At 37.6% G+C, this 23,834-nt stretch overlaps 1 protein-coding gene and 1 non-coding gene across 8 annotated transcripts in view; one reads left to right on the forward strand and one right to left on the reverse strand.

The window, feature by feature from the left end:
* The window catches only part of RALGAPB (Ral GTPase activating protein non-catalytic subunit beta), an 83,342-nt gene that overhangs the window by 12,274 nt on the left and 47,234 nt on the right, over positions 1 to 23,834 (forward strand). For 5 of the 7 annotated variants that reach the window (XM_049100186.1, XM_049100187.1, XM_049100188.1 and 2 more), the window contains 11 exons: positions 528 to 743; positions 3,897 to 4,099; positions 8,881 to 9,044; positions 10,659 to 10,845; positions 13,993 to 14,124; positions 15,143 to 15,321; positions 16,373 to 16,521; positions 16,651 to 16,867; positions 19,093 to 19,128; positions 20,351 to 20,552; positions 23,337 to 23,504. In XM_049100186.1, coding sequence (XP_048956143.1) covers positions 558 to 743; positions 3,897 to 4,099; positions 8,881 to 9,044; positions 10,659 to 10,845; positions 13,993 to 14,124; positions 15,143 to 15,321; positions 16,373 to 16,521; positions 16,651 to 16,867; positions 19,093 to 19,128; positions 20,351 to 20,552; positions 23,337 to 23,504 — 1,823 coding nt within the window. In that variant the 5' untranslated portion in view covers positions 528 to 557. The remainder of the gene's footprint in view (positions 1 to 527; positions 744 to 3,896; positions 4,100 to 8,880; positions 9,045 to 10,658; positions 10,846 to 13,992; positions 14,125 to 15,142; positions 15,322 to 16,372; positions 16,522 to 16,650; positions 16,868 to 19,092; positions 19,129 to 20,350; positions 20,553 to 23,336; positions 23,505 to 23,834) is intronic. The other 2 variants (XM_025470057.3, XM_025470058.3) reach the window with 1 other exon arrangement.
* LOC112674310 (U6 spliceosomal RNA) lies at positions 5,040 to 5,146 on the reverse strand. Its single transcript, XR_003145364.1, has one exon. It is a non-coding gene; the product is annotated as a U6 spliceosomal RNA (small nuclear RNA).

Below are 23,834 nucleotides of genomic sequence, written 5' to 3' on the forward strand. Positions count from 1 at the left end.
GAAATATTCTCAAATAATTTTATGTCTAATCTGAGGACATTGGAGGGAAATTAACAGGGATATGTTTCTAGCATGTAATAGGTATTTGGAAATTGTTGACTGAAAAATCAGGATCTTGGAGTAAACTCTTTCCTATGTCTTCATTTCTTACTTAGGACACTTCATTCTGCCTTTTCTAACCTGGAACATAGAATGAGGAGGGCTTCCTCATGTTTTGAATGTACCAGATCAGATCATTTTATCCCCCTGCACAGTGGCGTCTGTCCCAGTTCTGCTCCAGGGCTTCTGAGGCTCTTCTGGGGAGGTGCTTAGATAGCTGCTTCCCAGGGTCTGCCTTCCTACCTGATCTTGCCACGAGGCTATTTTAGCACAATCTCAATACATTTAGATGCGTTTTTCCCCCTCAGTCTTCTTGGCAGTGTGTTTGTAGCTGCTTTATCTTACCGTGTAGGGTAAATCTGGGTTTTACTTATTTTTATTAATCTGCAGTAGTGTAATTTAACAGTAATTCTCTTTTGTCTTTTCAGGTGCCATTTGGATAGTCCTTTAGCGGCACAATGTACTCTGAGTGGAGGTCACTGCATTTGGTGATCCAGAATGATCAGGGCCACACGAGTGTGCTGCACAGCTATCCAGAGAGCGTTGGGCGAGAGGTGGCAAATGCAGTGGTCCATCCCCTTGGGCAGGCCTTAGGTACCCCTTCAGTGGCTGGTAGTGAGAGTTTGTTAAAAACTGACAAAGAAGTAAGTGTTTCTTCATTTCATTTTACTGTGTAAAAACATAATTTTGTTACTGGTGAATTTATTATCCTTTTAATGGCTTTCTGTCTAATGTAGTATGAACTTCTTATTTTGACCTTTGGGTTGAGGGTTGGGGCTGCAAGTTTGTGGGGGTCAAGGAATAGGTTGTACCATTGTGCTTGTTGGCTCCTTGCTAGCTAGACCCAATTCTCCACTTGAATTGTGCCTGAGACAGAGGCGTAAGTATCAGGCCCTTTCCCTTAAGCTCTGGGCCCAGTCTTCAGATTTCTATTCAGAGATGTGTTTGGATGTTCTTCATTGCTACTCCCATAAGGCCTCTAACGGAAGGCCTGTCTTATGTCAAGTTTTTAGGCTACACATATGCATTGAACTTAAGGCCCTCCTGTGTCTCTGTCTGTCTTTGCTTACCTGACTCAGGGGTTTTTTGTTTGTTTTTATGTCTTATTTTATTTAAATTCAATTAATGAACATAAAGTGTATCATTAGTTTTTTGTTTTTTTAAGATTTTATTTATTCATGAGAGACATAGAGAAGCAGAGACATAGGCAGAGGGGGAAGCAGACTACCCACACGAAGCTCAATGTGGGACTCGATCCCTGGACCAGGCATGCCCTGAGCCAAAGACAGATGCTCAACTGCTGAGCCACCTGACTCTCAGGTTTAAGAGTGCTGCAGAACAGCTAAGCCCATCTGGCTATGAGCCCAGTGGTTGGAATTGAGGTTGTGTTTGCTGTCCCCAAAGATAAGGGCCATTGGGGTGGCTCAACTTGGAGGTGATCCTCTGTTCTTGGGTTCAGGTGACTGGGCTAACGTGAAGTTTTCAGGGGGAGGTCATGAAGGGACCCTGAAAATGGAGGGATACAGGAACTTGCTAGGGTGATGTCTGGCTAAGATACGGATTAGAACTTTGTGCTTGAAGAAGTTTCTACAACCCTCAGACTTTGGGTTTTAGACCCACTTTTTCTCCCCATTACTTTTTGATTTCTTTTTGACAAAGGAGAGATTAGATTTAATCTAGATAGACTAGTCTAGCTACAAGACCAAAGCTTATAGCTCTAAAAGCAGTTTATTTACCCTCTGCAGGCCATAGATGGCTGGAGGATGAAGTACTTCAGTCTGAGGAACGGTTTTCTCTCTTCAGAGCACCTTAGCTAAGACTTACCCCTGAGGACCAGTGCTTGCTCTGGTGCATACTCCTCTTGGTGGGCCTGTAATCTGGGAAGAGATAGCACATGAATGGATAGAAGTGCTCTGGTGCAACCCTCATTTGTTCTCCTTTTCCACCTTTAAAATGATATGAGAGAATATTCCTTGAATCCAGTGTCCTCTGGAATCATACAATTGAGCTATTATGAAGGTATCACTAGAGATGTTTTCTCCTTTGTCTTTTCATCTGACAATTAGGGACTTGTAGTCGTTTTTAAAATCCCTCTTATATTTGTCACAACTTCGTTGTGGTGTTAGAGCCTTTAAGGTTTATCACTGTTGTAGATTATATTGTATCAGAATATCTATGTTTTATTGCTGTTACGTATTTTTACCTTTACTTAGCCTTTCTAGTTGTTTTTGAGCTTAAAATTTTGAGTACATGTATTTATTTTGTTAGATTCAACCTTAGTTTTAAGCTGTTGAAGTTTTATTGAATCCTGAATTTCTATCTAACAAGTTAGCTTTCCATTTTAGTTTTGTGGTATCTACTGATGGTCAGCCTGTAATCTGTTTTTCTCTCTTTTCCTAAGTTAAAATCTCAGCAGGGCCTTTGGCATGCCACTGGGTACCTTCTTCCAAAATGATCTTAGTACATTAACTCACTGTATTCTCTCAACTTGTGTTTCAACCACTTACAAATCCAGCCATTCTTCCTTTGGGCCACATGTCCCCATCTTGTCCACAAAGGTATCCTGCATTTGACAACAGTTCTTGCTAAAGCCCAGTTTCCCTTTAGCCAGACAAGGCTATTGATGGTGTGGTGAGAGTAACCTCAGATATCTGGCTGGAAGACTAGGGCCCAGGTTTTCAGTTTTACTATTTCTAAACCAGTGACCTGGGCCAAATTTCTTAATCTTAAGTGTCGGTTTTCTGATCTGTAAAGTGAGGATAGTTTGCTCTCTCGCACAGGGTTATTTTAATGGGTAGATGATATTTATGAAAGTGCTTTATAAATTGCCAGGGTTATGCAATTGTCCACTGCCTTCATAGTAACCTTGTTAGTAAAGGAATGAAGCTTACCTGGCATGACTTGTTCTTTTTGAGTAGGCTGGTTCCCAGTGATCATGCTTCCCTTTTATAAGTGCTTACCGATCATCTGCTTAGTAATTTGTCCCAGAGTTTCACTTGGAATTCACTAAAACTTTCCGGTTTGTAGTATCTAGAATAGTGTTTTATCCTTTTTTGCAAATTGTGCTATTTTCCCTTTCTGGCCATAATCGTCTTCATTCTTCATGACTTCAGGCAGTGGGTTGGCAATCTCTCAGACAGGTTCTCTCAGCCTCTGTGATGTGATGGCAGATGGGTCAAGAGGCTGGAACTCATTTAGTGCACCAAGTGCCTTGTTAAGATCTTACTCAGCTTAAGTCCCTTCTCACTTGTGTTTGATCTTACCTTCCCATGTTAATTATTTTCTTTAGCAGGGAAAGTCACAGGATAAGAGTTGAGCAGTTCATATTCCTTCTCGTTGTTGTTAATGTTGTATAATCTGGAAATGGAGTGTGACTGAATTTATGTATATGACTTCCCAAATGACACACACACCTATATAAAAATTAAAGGAGAAAAATTGCTAAGATGTTCTATTTCTGTGCCTCCGGTGTCTAGGGAAAAATCAAGATGACCCCATATTGCATTTTATTTCACATAGCAAACAGTAGTAACGTCTAATGGGTAAAAGCCAACATGGGCTTAATATTTAGAAATAAATAATTATTTTTTTCTTAAATATTTTACTTAGGAAATGTTGTTTATATTTTATCCATGGAAAGTACATCCTTGAGAATAAATCTGATGATATATGGTTGAGATGAATGTACTGTCACTTGAGAGGTTTTTGGTAATAAAAGAGGTAAATATTTTAAATTAGTCTCCTGAGGTATAGTAGGGATGTGTGATGATTCTGTATGTTTATTTTCTTTTGTTTAGGTGAAATGGACCATGGAAGTAATTTGCTATGGACTGACCCTTCCATTGGATGGAGAGACTGTAAAATATTGTGTTGATGTATATACAGACTGGATTATGGCTTTAGTATTGCCGAAAGATTCTATTCCATTGCCAGTTATTAAAGAGCCTAATCTATATGTTCAAAGTATACTAAAACACCTGCAAAATCTTTTTGTACCAAGGTAAGCTATATCTGTCTGGCCTATTATCAGGATTGTAATAAAATATTCACAGATACTACTTTTTTATATTAAAAGGAGCTCATTTCATTGTTACTCTTTTGAAAAGTAACTTTCATTATTGTTCAAAGAATGTACTAATATGCATCAAAGGGATGGGCTTATATAAAGTTTACTAAGAGTTTTTAAGAAGTATGTGCTCATTAAAGGTTTTTGGTTTCCTTTCTAAGATCTAATAGCTGGTAGATATTAAAATATTATGACCCCTTTCCCCTCCATTCAAAAAACATACTTTTGCCTGTCATAATTTTTTCTACTTAAGCTAAAGGCAACAAAGCTTACTACCTTAAGATGGAGCTTTCCTATGAGAGGATGAAAACATCGAAGTAAGCAGACTTGAAATTATTATGGGCAAATTCATAGGCCAAAAGATTATCTTAACAGCTTTTTTTTTTTTTTTTAAAGATTTTATTTATTTATTCATGAGAGACAGAGAGAGAGAGAGAAAGAGAGAGAGAGGGAGATAGGGGCAGAGACATAGGCAGAGGGAGAAAGAAGCAGGCTCCATGCAGGAAGCCCGATGTGGGACTCGATCCCAGGACTCCAGGATCATACCCTGGGCTGAAGGCAGGCGCTAAACCGCTGAACCACCCAGGCATTCCTCATAACAGTTTGTTACTGACTTTTTTCTCATACCTTCTGAGAGTTTGGGAAATAGAGGAAATAATGGCAAAGGAAGCATTAGTTAGTTTCTTATCCATTCATGAATATTTCTTTTAAGAAAGACCTGTTTTTAGCTATTTTTTATGTTTTTAAAAGAGGCAGAGGGGCTTGCTTCCTTTTGGAAAAATTATCATTATAGCATTTTTCTATCAGATGGTGAGGGACTTTGAATCATCCAAAAACCACTCTATAAATTTTAACTTTTTAAATTAATTATTTATTTATTATGGAACGCTTCATGAATTTGCATGTCATCCTTGAGCAGGGGCCATGCTAATCTTCTTTGTATCTTTCCAATTTTAGTATATGTGCTGGTGAAGTGAGCACTTGGCTTTTTAAATTTAGAGAGAAGATTACTTTGGGGGCACCTGGCTAGCTCAGTTGGTAGAGCATGCAGCTCTTGATCTCAGGGTTGTGAGTTTGAGCCCCATGTGTGGTGTAGTTTACTTCCTTAAAAAAATTTTTTTTAAAAGAGTTTTAGAAAGAAGATTACTTTGCAAAATTTGAATTAGAAAAAATCTCCATTGAGAACTCTGATGTGTAGGATCAAGTATAAACTCCTTGCCTTGTGTGAAATAAATGCTGGCAGTAATCTGGCCCTTAGGCAGATTAGCTGCTGTTAATTCTGCACGAGTCCTGCTCATTGGTCAGATTCGTAAATTAAACATTCCCTTAAGACTCCTTAATGATCTTCCCCATCATCACCTGCCTCTTTGTCTTCCTCCTCTCTTTCTCCTAGCTGTCCACATCTCACTGTTGTTGGCTTAAGTTCTGTCTTATAAAGAGATGCCTAACTTGACCATCCAGACCCACAGTGATCATACCTTTTCTGAACCTGTGTGGTACTTCCTGTGTCATGCTTTTATGTCTTTACTGTTTTTTGTTTATCTTTTAAAGTGTGTGTCTCATTTCCCCAACTAACCAACTTGAAAGCAGGAACTAGGCTGTATATATTTTGGGCTTCTGTAATAACTGGTGCAGTACTCACATTATTTTAGGTGTGAATTAAATGCTTGTTGCTTATATTTATTGATTTCAAATAGAAGTAATAGGAAGTAGTTGGCAGTGATTAGCATATTATTTGTGTCTAATCAGGTTCTTCTAAAATGATGTAATAGTTCTAATGCCTTTGCCATTCTATGTAGGAGGCTAATTTACTAGCCTTTTCTGGGTGGCATGGGACAGTCTCAGGAGTAGTATTGTCACTGTTTCTTTACTGTTTGTACTCTTACCACTTACTTCTCCATGCTCAGTTCATTGTATTGATGAAAAGTATCAATGGCATTTGAGTTAATTGGGGGTTTGCTTTTTTCCTCTTCTGAGAACATGAGTACCTTGTTCATTTAACATTTGGTAATTAGCTTATTTTCTTGAGCATGCTTCAGAGAGGATACCGAATTGAGTACTAGGGATCTCCTGGCCAACAATGTCTTAGGGAGCTGAATATTTTCAGTACTATATACTGGGAATTAGGATCTCATCTCCCTTTATTGGAAGTTATCAGGGTTGTTTTTTTAAAAATTCAGATCACAAAATTGTCATCAAGTTTACTTAGTTTTTATAAAGGGTGACACTCAAAATAGAAAAAACTTTTTACCACTTTGCTAGAAATAAGTCAAAGTGGGGATAACCTCCTTTGGCCTATCAGTTTGATCTCTTTTTTGTTTGTTTGCATAATTAAGTGAAGAGTGAATCATCTTTTAAAATTTTTTTTAAGGTTTTTTTTTTAAATTTTTATTTATTTATGATAGTCACAGAGAGAGAGAGAGAAAGAGAGAGGGGCAGAGACATAGGCAGAGGGAGAAGCAGGCTCCATGCACTGGGAGCCCAACGTGGGATTCCATCCCGGGTTTCCAGGATCGCACCCTGGGCCAAAGGCAGGCGCTAAACCACTGCGCCACCCAGGGATCCCTCATCTTTTAAAATTGATTAGGATTTTCATTGCTCAAATATATTGTAGTTTAAAAAATGTAATATTCTTCTAAAGCAGTGAATGGCAAACTTTTTTGATAAGAGACAGATAGTAAATATCTTAAGGCTTTGTGGGCTGTACAGTGTCTGTTGTAACTACTCAATTCTGCTTATGTAGAGAAAGTGGTCAGAGATAATATATAAATGAGGTTGCATGGCAGCATTCCAATAAAACTAACAAAAGTAGATGGCAGACCAGATTTGATCCATAGGCTATAGTTCATCAGCGCTTGTTCTAAGAACAATTTTTTTCTGAAGAACAAGTTCTTTTTGAAAACATCTAGGGGAAAGCAAAATCTCTGGTGTTTAGACCTTTCTGTTTATTTCTTAGTAAAGATGACCTTATTTCTCTTACCTTTAGAAACTTGGACACTGCTCCTGAATTAGGCCTTCTTAGTGAGGCTACAGTTACCTATAGAATAGAAGTTTCCTTTTGTACCAGTGGACAGCCGTAGGTTACTACCTTGAAGTGTTATCATTGCTCGCTAGTTTGGAAGAGTGTCAGCCCCAGAGCTATTCTTATTTCTTATTCTGGACTTTTTGAATGGCTAGATGAGATTTGGGGCTATTACATAGTTTTGTACTGTTCTTCAGATAACCAGAGCAATAGACACAAACTTGAGCCTCATGGCTTCACAAGACATGGGACATCTCCCTGCTCTTTGTGGGGGTCTTGGTCTTTCCTAGGTAAATGTCTCATTTCACCCTACGTAGGACTTTAGGAAAAACTTAGTAGTATCATTTGTTTGCAACTTCAGGGTAAGTGTCTGGTTTTCTGGGCCATGGCCCAGAATCTGAGAATCTTCTATCCTAAGGTTGGGGTGAGAGCCCTAAGGTCATTCATTTTCTGGATTTCTTGAGGAAGCTCTGTTTTATCAGTTCTTTGTGACATGAGTCATAATATAGAAACTAGTCCTCAAGATTTATTTCAGTAATATTAATTACTTATCTTGGGTTTCACATAGGAGGTCTGGAGGCCAATTTACCACTCAGTTATGCAGTGAGTTTCCTACTGTTCTCAAAATTCTCAGGTGGTCCAGCCCGGGTAGCTCCGCGGTTTAGTGCCGCCTTTGGCCCAGGGAGCGATCCTGGAGTCCCAGGATCGAGTCCCACATTGGGCTCCCTGCATGGAACCTGCTTCTCCCTCTGCTTGTGTCTCTGCCTCTCTGTATCTCTCATGATTGAATAAATTAAAAAAAATTTTTTTTTTTAATTAAAAAAAAAAGGAGCAGCCCGAGTGCCTCAGTGGTTTGGTGCTGCCTTCAGCCCAGGGCCTGATCCTAGAGACCCAGGATCGAGTCCCACATCGGGGTCCCTGCATGGAGCCTGCTTCTCCCTCTGCCTGTGTCTCTGCCTCTCTCTTTCTGTGTCTCTCATGAATAAATAAATAAAATCTTAAAAAAAAAAAATCTCAGATGGTCCACTTTGGAGAGTAGGGTTAAGGGGCTGTGGCTTGGACCTCTGTCTTCAACTCTAGCCCCAATACTTTGATCTATTTTATTCTCTTGAGAAAAAAATGGTTCTGTGGAGATCACAGTGGCAGGTGCTCATTTGGGAGGCATTTGCCTCTGTACATCATTAGTTTTAGGGACCTGTGAGGATATTCCATTGGATCTTTAGGCTCTTCTTTAGTAGACATTAGTGTCAAAGGGACTGTGAGCACTATGAATTCACATTCTGAATTCTCGTGAATGTGTGTTTAAAAAATTTTAAAAAGAATGCAAAGACCATTCTGTTTCAATGTGAGCAACAGAAGTGGCTATGGGTATTTACTCATTCACTCAGCGGAAAACAGTATGCCTGCTATGTGTAAGGCACATTTTAGACTCAGAAAATCCAGAGGTGAAGCTTACATTCCATTATTCCTGCCTGTCCCCAATAGCTTTTCAAGCTCTCAGAGGAGTGTTAGGTTGGGATCCCAGAGTGCCAAACTGTATGGTGGCGAAATAGCTTTGAACTAAAGAGGGTGTACCTTGTCCTGTCTTCTGATGCTCTTAGGGAGCATTGCTTTCTGTGTCCATAAGTTGCCTGTCCTTGAGCCTTTGCTTTCTCTCCTCAAGGCTTGTCAGTGATATGTCTGTCTTCTTCAGACAGGAACAGGGCTCCAGTCAGATCCGACTATGCTTACAGGTCCTGAGAGCCATTCAGAAACTAGCCCGTGAGTCATCCATCATGGCACGAGAAACGTGGGAAGTCTTACTATTGTTTCTTCTGCAGATTAATGACATACTTCTAGCCCCGCCAACTGTTCAAGGTCTGTTTATGTTTTTTCTAATTTATATCTGAGCTCTGGATACAGTTCACTTTAAACTGAATGAATAATAGACTCAGTGGGGATTTACAATTTGGCATGACATTTGACAAACCAAAGTTAACGGTTCTTAGAATAGAAGCCCTCATAGGCACAATACAAGATTATTTTACCTTCACTGATGATTTTGCTAATGTAAGGAGAGACTCAGTGCATTAATGCATATTTGATAATGATAGGAACAGTAGGTTGTGTAGTTTATAGGATAGAGCCTATATAAGAAACCGTTAACTGAAGTAGAACCTGTCAGTATTGTACCTGATTACAAAGTAGTTATCAAAGTAGATGCTGAAAACTTGACAGCTACAGAACGTATTTTGTTCAGCAGATGAAACCTATAAGGTCTTTAAGGGTTCTATTTGGAAGTATGACAATATGCCATTCATTACCTTGTCATTAAGAAGCCTCCAGTTGTATGCCTTCAGACTGTATTTTAGAAGCCCTTTTGTGTATTTTATAGCACAGTGTACACAGGCTGAAAGTTGATATTCTAGTTCTAGGTTCCTTTGTTGCCTATTCATCTGTGTAGTCTCTTTGCTAGTGGACATGCAAGTGTGCTGGTGATCTCACACTAATGGAGTGTCCAGGAAAGGATCTAAAGGAAATCACAGAATTCCACTGTTGAAAGTGACTCCATAGTAGGAATACCTTTTCAGTTACTGACAATAGTAGCCAGTCATGGACTCATTAGCTCTTTGGTACATAGTCTCCATGCCAGGGATCTCAACAACTCAAAGGAAGTAATTTTTCCCTTTCTGGGGCCCAGTATTGTTGAAACTTCAGTTTTGCTTATTTGAAATATGCATCCTTATAACTTTTCCTACTAATCCCAAGTTTGCCTTGTGGAGCTATGCAGAGTATAGACCACTGCTTCTCTCCCTAGTTCGGGGCTCAGAGCAGAGGAACAAGTTTGTTTTTCGTGAATGAGGCTCCGTCCTGCACAGCACTCATCCTCTTGCTCCTTTCTTTGTCTCCCTTTCCCCTGAAGGGCAGCTTTCAAATACCTGAAAGTTTTACAATGGAGTTTGAAGGTAGAAAGATCTGTATATTTATTTGCTGTGATTCCTTCACTTACTATGTAAACTGGGACGAGTTACTTAAATTTTCTCATCTGAGTTTTCTCTTCTTCAAAATGGGTTTAATTAATAATTGGTAGAAGATATAATATTGCAGAATTAATGTGAAGAATATGTGAGGTCATGTACATAAACCAGTCGGCACAGAAACTGACCCAGTAATCACACATCATAGACATTTGTCCTTCCCCTTTTCCTCTTCGTCTGTCCTACTTGCTGGAAGATAAAGAGTTTTGATAAGAACCAAGCAGGGTGACTTGAATACTTTTTAAATGGTAATTGGTTGAGTAGTCATGATTTTCTCCATAAGAGCTCCTAAGAATTATTTCTCATTCTTACTTATTAAATGGCTACTTGAAAGTCAGAATTTAACATTGTAGTTACTTTGATTTTTTTTTTTTACCATTTATCCCAAATCAGTGAAGTAAAGATTTTTCTTTAAAAATAAGTATATCAAAGATGTTTTCTTTTTGTTGGTAAGGTGGCATTGCTGAGAATCTAGCAGAGAAGTTGATTGGTGTTCTCTTTGAGGTTTGGTTACTAGCTTGTACTCGGTGCTTTCCAACACCTCCTTATTGGAAAACCGCCAAGGAGATGGTGGCAAACTGGAGGCACCACCCGGCAGTGGTGGAGCAGTGGAGCAAGGTCACCTGTGCCCTCACTTCAAGGTAGGTTACCGTCATCCATTTACCTTCCTTCATCCACCCAGCTTAAGGCACCTTTCCCCTAGTTCTGTGTCTTTCTGGGATTTGTGGAATATGTTGTGAAAAGCCCGTATCCTGTGTCTGTTATTACTTGTATTTTAGTGACAGAATCGAGCCACGTTTTAAAAATAGATGCAGCAATTTGGCTACTGCCTGGCATATTTAAAACCTTTCAGATTAAGCAAGTATGGAAAAGCAAATACATTCTGTACCCTGCCTCCCTTGCCAAAATCCCATTCTTAATCTGATTACTAAAATATTCATGATTATTATGTTAAAGAAACCATAGAAAGGTATAAAAGAAAAAAGTTATTAGAAATTGTATTATATATGTTTATACATAATTTTACAGAAATGAGACTGTACTATAACATGCTATATTATAACCAAAATAGGTAGTTTGTTATGATAATTTTACCTTTTTTACCATTTATATGTAGTACCATGACTATTCTATGACTAAACTTCAGGTTGTATTATTTTTTTTTTTTCAGGTTGTATTATTTTTCAAACTCATTTTTTTTCATTTCAACTCTATATTTTATTTATTTATTTTTTTAATTTTTATTTATTTATGATAGTCACAGAGAGAGAGAGAGAGAGAGGGGCAGAGACATAGGCAGAGGGAGAGGGAGAAGCAGGCTCCATGCACCGGGAGCCTGACGTGGGACTCGATCCCGGGTCTCCAGGATCGTGCCCTGGGCCAAAGGCAGGCGCCAAACTGCTGCACCACCCAGGGATCCCCCTCAACTCTATATTTTAATATGTAACTCTAAAAGATGTGGATTCTTTTTAAGTGTAATCACAGTACTGATATCATACTAAAAATCTTGAGTCTTTTTTTTTTTTTAACAGTTCTTTAATATCAGCCATTCGATATTTAAATTTTCTTTTCTTTTTGGGCAGCCTGGGTGGCTTGGCGGTTTAGTGCCGCCTTCAGCCCAGGGCATGATCCTGGAGACCAGGGATCGAGTCCCGCGTCAGGCTCCCTGCATGGAGCCTGCTTCTCCCTCTGCCTGTGTCTCTTATGAATGAATGAATGAATGAATGAATGAATCTTAAAATAATTTTTTTTCTTTTCTTTTTTTATGGTTGATTCCATTGAATAAAAACAAGCAGGGTTCACATATTGCATTTAGTTGACATGTTTTTTTTTTAATTTTTTTTTCAATTTATTTATTTATGATAGTCACAGAGAGAGAGAGAGAGGCAGAGACACAGGCAGAGGGAGAAGCAGGCTCCATGCACCGGGAGCCCGACGTGGGATTCGATCCCGGGTCTCCAGGATCGCACCCTGGGCCAAAGGCAGGCGCCAAACCGCTGCGCCACCCAGGGATCCCAGTTGACATGTTTCTTAAGTCTATCTTAAGCCATAGGTTCCTACTCTTTTTTTTCTTAAAGATTTTATTTATGAACGATACAGAGAGAGAGGCAGAGACATAGGCAGAGGGAGAAGCAGGCTCCTTGAAGGAAGCTTGATGTGGGACTCGATCCCCGGACCCCAGGATCACGCCCTGAGCCAAAGGCAGACGTTCAACCGCTGAGCCATCCAGGCGTCCCTCTCAATTTTATTTCTTTACAGTAAAGTTTTTGTTATTGAAGAAACTGAGATGTTTGTCTTAGAATGTTTCTACTCTGAATTTTTCTCATTATGTCCTAATTGTGTTAATATATTTCTCTGTCCTCTGTATTTCCTGTCAGCTGGCAGTTATATCTAGAGACTTGATGTGATGTAGGGGGAAGGCAGTGTGGAGGCGGGGACAAATAATTTATAGGTAGCATTATGTATCAGAAAGTAGACTGGTCTTTTTCTGAGTTAGTAAAATGTTTACGTTTATAACTTTAACATTATTTAAAGTAAAAGATGGAGGTTTTGGAATATTCTGTTGATTCTGGTATATCTTAGTGAATGTCAAAATTAGAAAATAATACTTCTTTTTATCTTGCTTATAAAAGCAATACATAGAAAATTTGGATGACATAGGGAAAAATATCCATTACTTATAACCAATGTTAATGTTTTAATGTATTTTTTCCATTTCTCTTTATTACAAAAATTGAGATTATTTTATAGAGTATTATTTTTAATTTTGATGCGTCCCATTAATTACATTTGCCTTTTCCATTCTTAAATAAATCTCAAGATCATATTTTTAATGGCTTTGTAGTTTTTCATTATATAAGTGGCATTATAATTTATTTAATAATTTCTTTGTTTAGATATTCATGTTGTTCCCAGTATTTTACTTTAAAGATATTGTTGATATGAATACTTTATGCATAGTTTGTGTGTGTATTCTGGTTATTTCATTAAAATATAATTTCTAGATAAAAGATAATTGAGTCAAAGGAACTTTGAACAGTTTAAATACATTTGGAGTAGTACTACTAAATTAAGTAATTAAATTGTTGAATTACTTTTAAGGTACACCATAAATTCTGAACTTCATGCAAGTTATATAGCAGTTATTATGGATAAATTACAGCTAAGTTGTATTGAAGGAGTTTGCAGTGGGATGACTCTTAAAAATAATTTAAATATCAATTTATATTATAATTAAGCAAATAATGGTAGAAACGTAAAGCTGCATATATGATTATACAATTTACTATATATGTTATTTGCAATTATTTATAAATAAAATTTAAAAGTAATTTATAATTTTATAATTTGATTTGTAATTTTGTTATGAAATCATAAAATTATAGTTTATATATTACATATTAATGTTATAAAGCTATTATATATAAAAATAAGGTTATAATATGATATATATTTAATGTGTAATATATGTAATTTTATAATTTATGATACATTCATAATATAAATTGTATAACTTAAATTACAAAGATATATGTTACAAATAATAATTTTTAAAATAAACACATTATTCAAATGTTTAAAGGTTTTTTAAATCTTACAAAACTAGAAATCCCGTTTTTGTCTCTTATCAATGAGGGTTTTCATTTATCTTCTTTGAGGTATCATACACATGTCATCTATTTTCTTTTGTATTTCTCATCATATTTTAATGCTTAATACATATTTTAATATATTTTTCATTCTGTTAAGAAATGAACGTGGTGGTTTGCATATTTTTTGTATTCTAGATTGCTACGCTTTACATATGGTCCTTCATTTCCTCCATTTAAAGTTCCTGATGAAGATGCCAGTCTGATCCCTCCTGAAATGGATAATGAGTGTGTAGCACAGACATGGTTTCGCTTCTTACATATGTTAAGGTACTATTATTTAGTATTGTGTATGCTCTTTACTCCTATCTTAGGGCAGGAACCGTACTGTAACTTCTGTGTTGGTGCTCAGTGTGTGGCTGCTAAGTACAGCCCTCAGATGGAGCCACATTGGACAGTAGTCACATCTATATCATGTGCCTCTTGCTCTCTTGCTCCCAGCAGACTCAGGCTACCCTCAGCTGCGTTTAGTCTACACTCTAGAAGCTTGTCCCCTGTGTTATATGTAGCATTTGTTCTCTTGCCTACTGTTACATCCTGGATGATATCTCTCTCAGGACTCTGTTGCATTCTGTGGGACAGGAGAGTGCCTTGCTTCTCTATGTGACCAACACTACCTGGTCCATCTGGCCAGGAGGGCCTCTCCTCTAGTGGCCTTGTTTAAAATGTCGCTGAGGGTGATACAATAAAATTACACAGAGGGATAACTTGCTGCTTCCTGGTCTCTCTTTATAGTAATTCTATTCAGTTCAATTTTATTGCTGCTTGTTTTCTCTGTACTAGCTACATCCTTGTGTCCTATGGAACTTTTGTTCTGTTGCATACTGCCTTAATTCTTAAACCATTTCCTCTCCATATCCTCTCATTCTGGTTTGACTAGTCTCATTTTTCTGTTTGTGTATTAGTGATTCTAAATTACCCTTTTTATAAGTTAGGGATGTTAACTATTTTTTTTTTTCCAGGTTGTAGTTTTTGTTTTTCATCTTTTAGTGATTTCAGTTTTTTTAAATGTCTTTTTCAACGATCATTTTCTGTTTCCTTTAAAATTAGAAAAGTCTTGGGGATCCCGGGGTGGCTCAGCAGTTTAGCGCCAGCCTTCGACCCAGGACATGATCCTGGACTCCCGGATCGAGTCCCACGTCGGGCTCCCTGCATGGAGCCTGCTTCTCCCTCTGCCTGTGTTTCTGCCTCTCTTTCTGTTTCTCATGAATAAATAAATAAAATCTAAAAAAAAAAAAAAAATAGAAAGGCTTTCTGTGTAATTAATTCTTTTTTCCTTTTTTGATAGTAATCCCGTGGATTTGAGTAACCCGGCCATTATAAGCTCTACTCCCAAATTTCAGGAACAGTTCTTAAATGTGAGCGGAATGCCACAAGAATTGAATCAGTATCCCTGCCTTAAACATCTGCCTCAAATATTTTTTCGTGCCATGCGTGGAATCAGCTGTCTAGTGGATGCATTCTTAGGTGAATTTTGTGTATGTTTCTAAATGTTTGGAGACCTACATGTAGATAACTCTAGAGTATGGATTTAGAAACATTATGGAAAGCCCAAAGAAAAAGATGAACAGCTTTGGTTGCAAATGACAAAGTAGGAAAAATTATTTGCAACAAATGTAATAGCTAGAACACTTCCATTGTCTTTATATAAATAGATCAAACAATGCTAAGAAAAAGAATAAGACTTGGTAGATAAATGGACAAAGGATATGAATAAGTGATTTGCAGAAGGGAAAAGTTCATTCTCCGTAGTAATCCAAGAAAATACAGATTAATATACGTTAGGTATGTGTCCCTGGGAATAAAATTACACCTTTTGTGAACCATTATTTTAAACCATTTTTCACATTTTAGGAATATGAAAAGTCAATATTTTTAACCTGAAAGGCAATGATATTTTATATCTATTTTTTTAAAACATTTATGTGCACTTGTTAATACATTACATAGGTAGTATATTAGTTCAAATTAAGTTTGGCTGCCACATAACAATAAAAAATACCAATGGTTTAAGCAAGATAATTATTTTCACATATGATAAGGGCAGAGCTAGGCAGTATAGGGCTGCTATCGCTGTTCCATCATTGTGAGGGACCCAGGGCTCTTCCATCTCTTGGCTCTCCATCCTTTGTGTACTCTCTCATGGGCCATGATGGTTAAATGAGTTCCAATCCTCCTTTTCAGGAATTAGGAAAGGAGGAGAGTTTATACTTGATTGGTCCTTTTAAGAAGAGTTCCTGGAAGACCCACCCCACAGTCATCTACTTCTTTATGGTCAGAACATGGCCACATCTATCTGTAAGGGAAGCTTGAAAATGTAGTTATTTATTTTGGGTAGCCATGTCCAGCTAAAATTTGTATTCAGTAACTTAGGAAGGAAGAGTGAATGGATACTGGGAGGCAGCTAGCAGTGTCTGCTGTAGTCTGTCCTGAGCCGTCACTGGTGTTGCTTGAGGAAGATTTTCTGACCATGTGTTTGAAACTATGAAGAATAACTCCATTTGTCTTTTTCTTAAAGGCATTTCTAGACCCCGATCAGACAGTGCTCCTCCAACACCCGTGAATAGATTAAGTATGCCTCAAAGCACTGCTGTCAGTACCACCCCACCACATAACCGGAGGCACCGGGCTGTTACTGTGAATAAGGCCACCATGAAGACAAGCACAGTAAGAGTTTTCATCTCCATTATTATGCTGTATAAAGTTGCCTTTTTAATCTGCCAACCTTTTAAAAAAGTCTTTCTTTTTTCTCAAACTTTTCTTGAGTGTGGATTTATTCTTGTACTCCTCCAACAGGTTAGTACTGCTCATGCCTCGAAAGTTCAGCACCAGACATCCTCCACCTCTCCTCTGTCAAGTCCCAATCAGACTAGTTCTGAACCCCGGCCACTGCCTGCCCCTCGAAGACCAAAGGTTAACAGCATCTTGAATCTCTTTGGATCATGGTTATTTGATGCAGCATTTGTTCACTGTAAACTTCATAATGGGATAAACAGAGACAGCAGCATGACTGGTAAATATTGCTCAAGAAATATGTTATCACTTTTTTCTTTTCTTTTTTTTCTTTTTAATTTTTCCTACCTGCAAGATTAATATGTATCTTAAAAAGCTTTCTGTCTCTGACCAAGCAGTGTCTTGTGTTTAACCCCTTCCAGCTACAGTAACAAATTTTTGAAAGTTTTCCTACCTGTCCTTTATATGTCTGTCTATGAGGTTTGGCTCTTGTCTGTTTTTATTAGGCACACTTTAGGTCAGCCACTTTTTGTTGAATCAAATTGCTTTACTTAGGTGGCCTGGAAGTTCCCTTCATGTCAGCCAGGATGATAATATTGATAGAAAGAATTAAATAAAGATTTTGACCAGAAATTTATTCACAAGAAGTGTTTTCTTAGATCCTGACAGCCATTCACTTATTAGTACATAAAAAAATTAGAAAATTTCTGCCTCATGAAAAACTCTTATTCTCAGGTTTTAGTCCAGAGAACTTTATTTCAGGGCACACTTTAAAAAATACCATTTGCTCTGGAACTATTTAAGAGTGGGTGAAGAATTAATAACTCAATCCTGATATCTTCATTTTGATTTTATTACAGAAACGACCCTTTCTAAATCTGATTTATTTTTGTCATCTCACTGTTGTACTTGGAAGTAGTAGCATAGTGTGCAGGATGGGAGTGTAGGGTAGTGCAGAATATACTGGATATTTATGACATGTCTTATAGAGAATAATAATCATGGCTAGCATTTATTGAGCTGCGATAACTATGCCCAGGCACTGTGTTATATGCACTAATGAGTGTATTGGTTGTTTGATAAGAAAGCACTTTTCTGATTGGGGTTAGAAGTAGGTTGAGAGAAAAGGATGCCTAATTGCATTAGTTCATGCATCTCTAGGGAGAATATTAGTTCCAAGAATTAAAACTAACATGGTGACCATAAAGGTCTCTGTTTTCTCTCAGAAATGCATTCCTAGCTATTATGAATCATCTCAGAATTAAGGTCTATATGAGCATTATACATGTATAATCATTTTGGATGTTCTTAAATTTTTAAAATAATTTAAAAAGTCGTGAATATGAAGATATTTTGGGGACTATAATTCAAGATTGCATGTTTGAGTTTACAGATTCCTTTGTTTTCTTCAAATTCAGACACTTTATATTCTTCCATTTCCATATTTTATTTAAAAGTTTGAAATTTGTGCTTCTGTATGGATAAGTATGTACTTATGGCTAATGAAAACTTCTAGAAAACCATTTTTTGGCTTATATTTTCTTATGTTCATGTACCTTATATGTTGAGTTTTCTAAACCATGTTTATATTTGTTAATTTGTATTGTATTTTCTAGAATGAATCAGTCATGTTTTTTATTTTTATTAAGGTGCAATTTTTGTAGTATAACTTTTGGGCATCAAGCTGTTGACACTAAAATCCCTGAATCCAGAATGTCTCAATCTCCTGCCTCCTTGGTGGGCTTGCTTAAGGGGAATATACAAATCTTCTCATTCTCTAGGGAGTTTGTAACAGCTTTACTCACCCTCTTGTGCCAAAAGATAGAAACCAGAACTTAGATATGTGGTAAACCAATTCTTACTTTAACCCTGAACATTTTCCTTGGTGCGGAAAAGATAGAAGGTCCTCTTGCCCCTGTTGTGTTTGGAGATGAGAAAGGCTGTTACATTACCCAGGAGACAGGAGTGTCCTGGTATTTCACTGGGTTTGGGTGCTCTTGAGAGCTGGTCTTGAAGCCGCAGGGTGGGGGGGGGGAAGGGGGCGGAGGGACGGGGAATGAACACTGTTAGTCGGTTCTCTAAGTACTGGCTGCCATCAAGGAATTCTGCCCTGCAGTTCACCTCTAACTTAAGGTCTTTGCTTCGATCAACTGGTTAGCTCAAGACTGATGCGACATTACACTGTAGTTTGCAGAAGTGGTATTGAGCTGGGAAGGGTTAATGAACTAAATTTTAATGCACGTTATCAGCAGTTCAAAACCTCAATTCTTTGTAGCTGTGTAATTTTCTTCGTTCATTGTTTTGCATGATACAAAAATCATAATTTTGGATCTGAATGCACAATTTCCTGTTTTTGAACTAGCTTGTGGTATCATAAAGCTTTTAATCTAACTTTTAAAAAGCTAAAAAGCTTCTTAACTTATTGTAAAATTTCACCATCTTTAAAGTATTTTATAATTACTGCTGTCCTTTGATTTGTTTCCATTTATTTCTATTATCTTGCAGCATCTTTTATCCAAATTCTTCTTTCTTATAAATCTTGTAAGTAGGAACCAGAAGCTTCTCCTTAATTGCAGTCATGTTTTTATTTTTTTCATAATTCCATTAAAAAATTTGATTGTCATTGTCTCTTGTAGTTTTTGCACTTGGGAAGAAAAATACTTTTCTGTGTTTTGAATGGGGAAGATTGTTGGCAAAAGCAAATTAATCTGCCTGAATCAGTCCCATTATTTCTGTACACTAGTCTGGTCATGTCATGAATTCCAGGACTTTGCACTAACTGTGTTTTGGCTTTTTTTTTTTTTTTTTTTTTTAAAGCTTTAAGCTTATTTTTCTACAGATTTAGTGTTTGATTTGTATGCATTCTGCATGTAGTGTTTTTTCAAATGTATTATTGCTGGATAGCTTATTCAGGACTAAAAATGGCTCATGGGAAGTTGCATAAAGATTTATGCTTGACTCTGCATTCTATTAAAACTGTTACAAAATAATTTAAACATTTCATGTAGAGCGATAAAAGATTTCAGAGTGATTTTCAATACACTATGAAATCTTTTGTTAAAAATAAAAGCAACTTTCAAAGGGCTTCTGTTTCAGTGACAACGAATGACCATGATAATCTTTCCTACCAATCCAATTTTCTGATTTATCAACCTCAAGTTAGCTGCTGTCTGTGGTTGTTAAAATTCATTCTCATTTTGCTTGGTTGGGCGATTCTTTGGTGTGTGTTTTGGAGTTGGGTGGGTGGTGGGAATGCTCTCTCTTCCTCCCTACCCATTTCTCATCCTTACTTTGCCCTTTCCCTAAAGTATACAAACTGGCATGGGCTTGCCCATTCAATTATGATGTCTGTCTGGGGTAATAATGTAAATTGCAGTAGCTATTTTTCTTAATGTTTAAGCATCATTCTACAGGGGGAGGAAAAAGCAGAATGAATAATAGAAAAGCCAAATTCTTTGTTATATCTCTGTATGTGAATACAGATATATACAAATGTACTCTGCTGATCAAAAATTCAGTTGAAAAATGCTTCAAGTAGAATCTATTAAACTGATAATACCACTGTAAATTAATTGTTACCATTTTCAAAGAAGATTTCAGAGAGCCCCTTAAAAAAAACTAAGATATAGTTGCAAACAAAAGCATTATTGAATTCTATTTAAGTAACAATTTAATGACACCAACAATTGATCTTTGTGTCCAGGGTCCCATGAGCCTATTTGCATATTGACAAATATAATAAAACGTTCTTTTCTCTCCTCAGCCATTACAACACAAGCTAGCATGGAGTTTCGACGGAAAGGGTCACAAATGTCCACAGACACCATGGTTTCCAATCCTATGTTTGATGCAAGTGAATTTCCTGATAACTATGAAGCAGGAAGAGCTGAGGCTTGTGGGACACTGTGTAGGATTTTTTGTAGCAAGAAGACTGGAGAAGAGATTCTGCCAGCTTATTTATCCAGGTCTTAGAATTTTTTTGTTTATTTTCCCATTTATATAGTTTTGATAGTGGCTTGGTAAGGCTGAATTGAAGTAAATTTGAAGTAAAATTTGAAGTAAAATTGAAGTAAATTTTGGTCTGTAGTACTTGCAAATGTCTGTTAAGTAACTGGAATTTTTGCTTGACATTCTTGCATTTTACCTGCCTTAAGATGTTTTTTTATTTTAGAAGTAGTATTTATTTCATCATATTTGACATTTATTAACGATGGAGAGATTTGGAAGGATCACACTAATGAAATATATGTTTAGCACAGTATTAGGCACTATAGATGATCCAGAAATATTAGCTGTAAATCTGGCCTCTAAGGAGCTTATTTTCTCGAGTGAGCAAAGCCGTGTACACAGGTAACAATGATCCAGTAATAATAGGAAGTTGATAGGAGAGAGGTAGAAGTAAAGTGCTGCAGGCATTCAGAAGAAGAAGAAGCAGTACACGCTTTCCCCAGGGGTTCAGGGAGGAGATACAGAGGATGGGATGATTGTCCTGGACTTAAAAAAAAATGAGTGGTGTTTAGCCTATGTTAGGTTGAGTAGGGTCTTCTGACTTCAACCATCTCTGTGTTTGTCTCTGCCAGCCATTCAGTTGCTTAGACCAGAAACTAGGAGTCATTTTAGACTCTTCTCTTTAGAGTCTTTGTCTTTAGATGGTGAACCAAGTCCTGCCTTTCTTCTACTTAACCCTCTTTCTAATCTTTCCACTCTCTCCTCATCATGACACTTTAGACCTTGTCATTTTTTTCCTAAATTGACTTGTAGTGGCCTCCTATTTTTCTTGACTCTGTTTTGCTTTCCTGATCATTCACAAAGCTGCTAAAGTGATCAAGAAGAGCATTCACGTGTCTGTACCTGCTGGGTTCTTAGGAATGAGGATTAAAATGAATCAGAGGGGACCTAGTGCAGAATCCTAGAGGCCTGAGACAGACAGAATGGTAGATGCAGGGAGCTAATCAGGGGTATCTTACTAGGTTCTTAACTTTAAGTAACAGGAAACTCCTCGGTATGGTTTTAGCAAAATAGTAGTGAGTTATGAGAAATTATGCTATTTAATACATTCTAAGGTCAGGACATGCAGCAGGGCCTCACAAAGGGCAGGGACCAGGAATCAGAAAGTATTCAGGGAACAAAACAACTTTCCTCCTTTCTGTTTCTCTGTCTCCATGGTCTCCCAGAAGTGCTTTAGTTTTCTCTTCTCCACAGATTTTTTTCTTATATTCAATATGCTTCTGAGTTCCCAAATTCCATGGCTTTGGTATGGATGGCCAGCAGGGAAGTTAGCATTTCTGAAGCCTAATTTCAGATTCCTGGGAAAGAGGATCTGATTAATCAAGTGTCTTCTGTTCTAGTCAGCTACAGCTGTGAGGGAGGGGTCACATGGAGTGCTGGAGCTCATCCCTTGTGGTGGGGGCATGGTCTCAAGAGGGAGGCTCTGGGCTGGTGATATACCCTGAACAGTACCAATGGCAATAAGGCTATGACCATGTGCTTTCTGTCTGGCCCATAAGACTGGACGGGTGGAAGTATGAGCAACCGAAAGAGCAGATTTGTTAGAGGGCAAGTGATGAACTTAGTTGTGAAACTGTTGAACTTTAGATGCATGTAGGATATGAATCAACAAATCTTTATTAATTTCCTACTGTGTGCAGACAGTGTGTGTGTATAGGAAGTACTAGAGTAATCAGTACATGTTATCAATAATCAATAATTAGACATGCCCTGCCTTCAGGTATCCAACACACTTTTGGCTAACAGATCTGGGGCTCAGTTGGGACGCATGGGCTAGAGATTCATTTGATTATATTCAGTGGCTTAAACCCAGGTTAGCATGAGAGAGAGCTTAGAGGGTGGAGCATGACAGCCTGATGGACACCAGTATAGGAGGCAGGAGGAGTAAGAGGGTCTGTTATGGGAAATAACTTCAGGGGTCACAGAAGGAAAAGAAGAGAAGAAGGGAGTAATTAAAGGGTTGAATACTTTAAAAAGGCAGATTAAATTAAGACTTAGACATGTCGTCTGGATTTAGCAATTGAGAGGCCGTTGGTTATTTGCTGACATGGTTTCAACTGATTTCTAGAAAGAGAGGCTAGATGGCAGTGTGCCGAATAGCGACCAGGAGGTGAGGGAGTTGTTTCCGAAGAGGTTTGTGGAGAAAAGTGCCTCACAGTAGTAGAATTCACAGATATAGTTGCTTTTGAATGATGGAAGATTGAATACTTAGTTGATTGGGGGTTAGGAAAGGAGGCTAAAAAAAGGTAAGCTTAGGTATATCCCTAAAAGACTCACCTCCATGTGTGGTGGTGAATGCAGGGTTGAATGAGGTTTCTTTCTTTAATTGATGGAGAAGGGGAAAAAGACACAATACACACTTTTTTTTTCCTTCAGGAATTGGGAAATGTTGCAAAATTTTACTAATATGGAATTTAGTTCACTAATTCCTCTATTTACTGATAATTTCTACAGCCATTTGTCTTGTTTTGGTGGTCTCATTTGCAGGCACCTATAACTGAGTTGCAAGGCTTAGCACTTGAAGGAGGTCTAATAGATGTGAATCTTTTTCTCTTTTCATTAGGAAAAATTATTGGTTTATAGTATATTTGCTTTTGAATTATTCTAACTCCAGTAATACCTTTTAAAGGATAGAAGTAGTGAAGAGTGGAAATAGACTTTCAGATTACTGTAGAAAATATTAATAATTATGAAAACAATTGATCAGCAGTTTATTTAAAATTTTTTTCTTGCTTTCCTAGATTTTACATGCTTTTAATTCAAGGTTTGCAGATAAATGATTATGTGTGCCATCCTGTCTTGGCCAGCGTTATTCTAAACTCCCCTCCTTTGTTCTGCTGTGACTTGAAAGGGATTGATGTTGTGGTTCCTTACTTTATTTCAGCTCTTGAAACCATTTTGCCTGACAGGTAAGCTCTCACTCTGTACTAGCATATCACTTGTTGGGTTTGGCTTGGTCTGTTTTGGTGCTTCCTTCCCAGTTTCCTAATTTATCTGTGTGGTTGTCTTTATAGCCCAAGGGAACTCAGGTCACATTATGTGAGCATAGAGCATCCAGATACATCTAACCCCTGATTTTATTTAGTTCTAATTTGTCCATGGGCATGTTGAATCCCTTTTGGACTGGTCTAGAGGGCTAAGAGCAACCCCAGCCCAGAGGTCCTACTTTTATAGAGTAGATCATGCACGTAGAATCAATCAATCAGATTCTAGTTTAATTCTATAATAGTTTAATGTAG

This window comes from Canis lupus, chromosome 24 (genome assembly GCF_003254725.2).
Source record: "Canis lupus dingo isolate Sandy chromosome 24, ASM325472v2, whole genome shotgun sequence".
Lineage (NCBI taxonomy): Eukaryota > Metazoa > Chordata > Mammalia > Carnivora > Canidae > Canis > Canis lupus.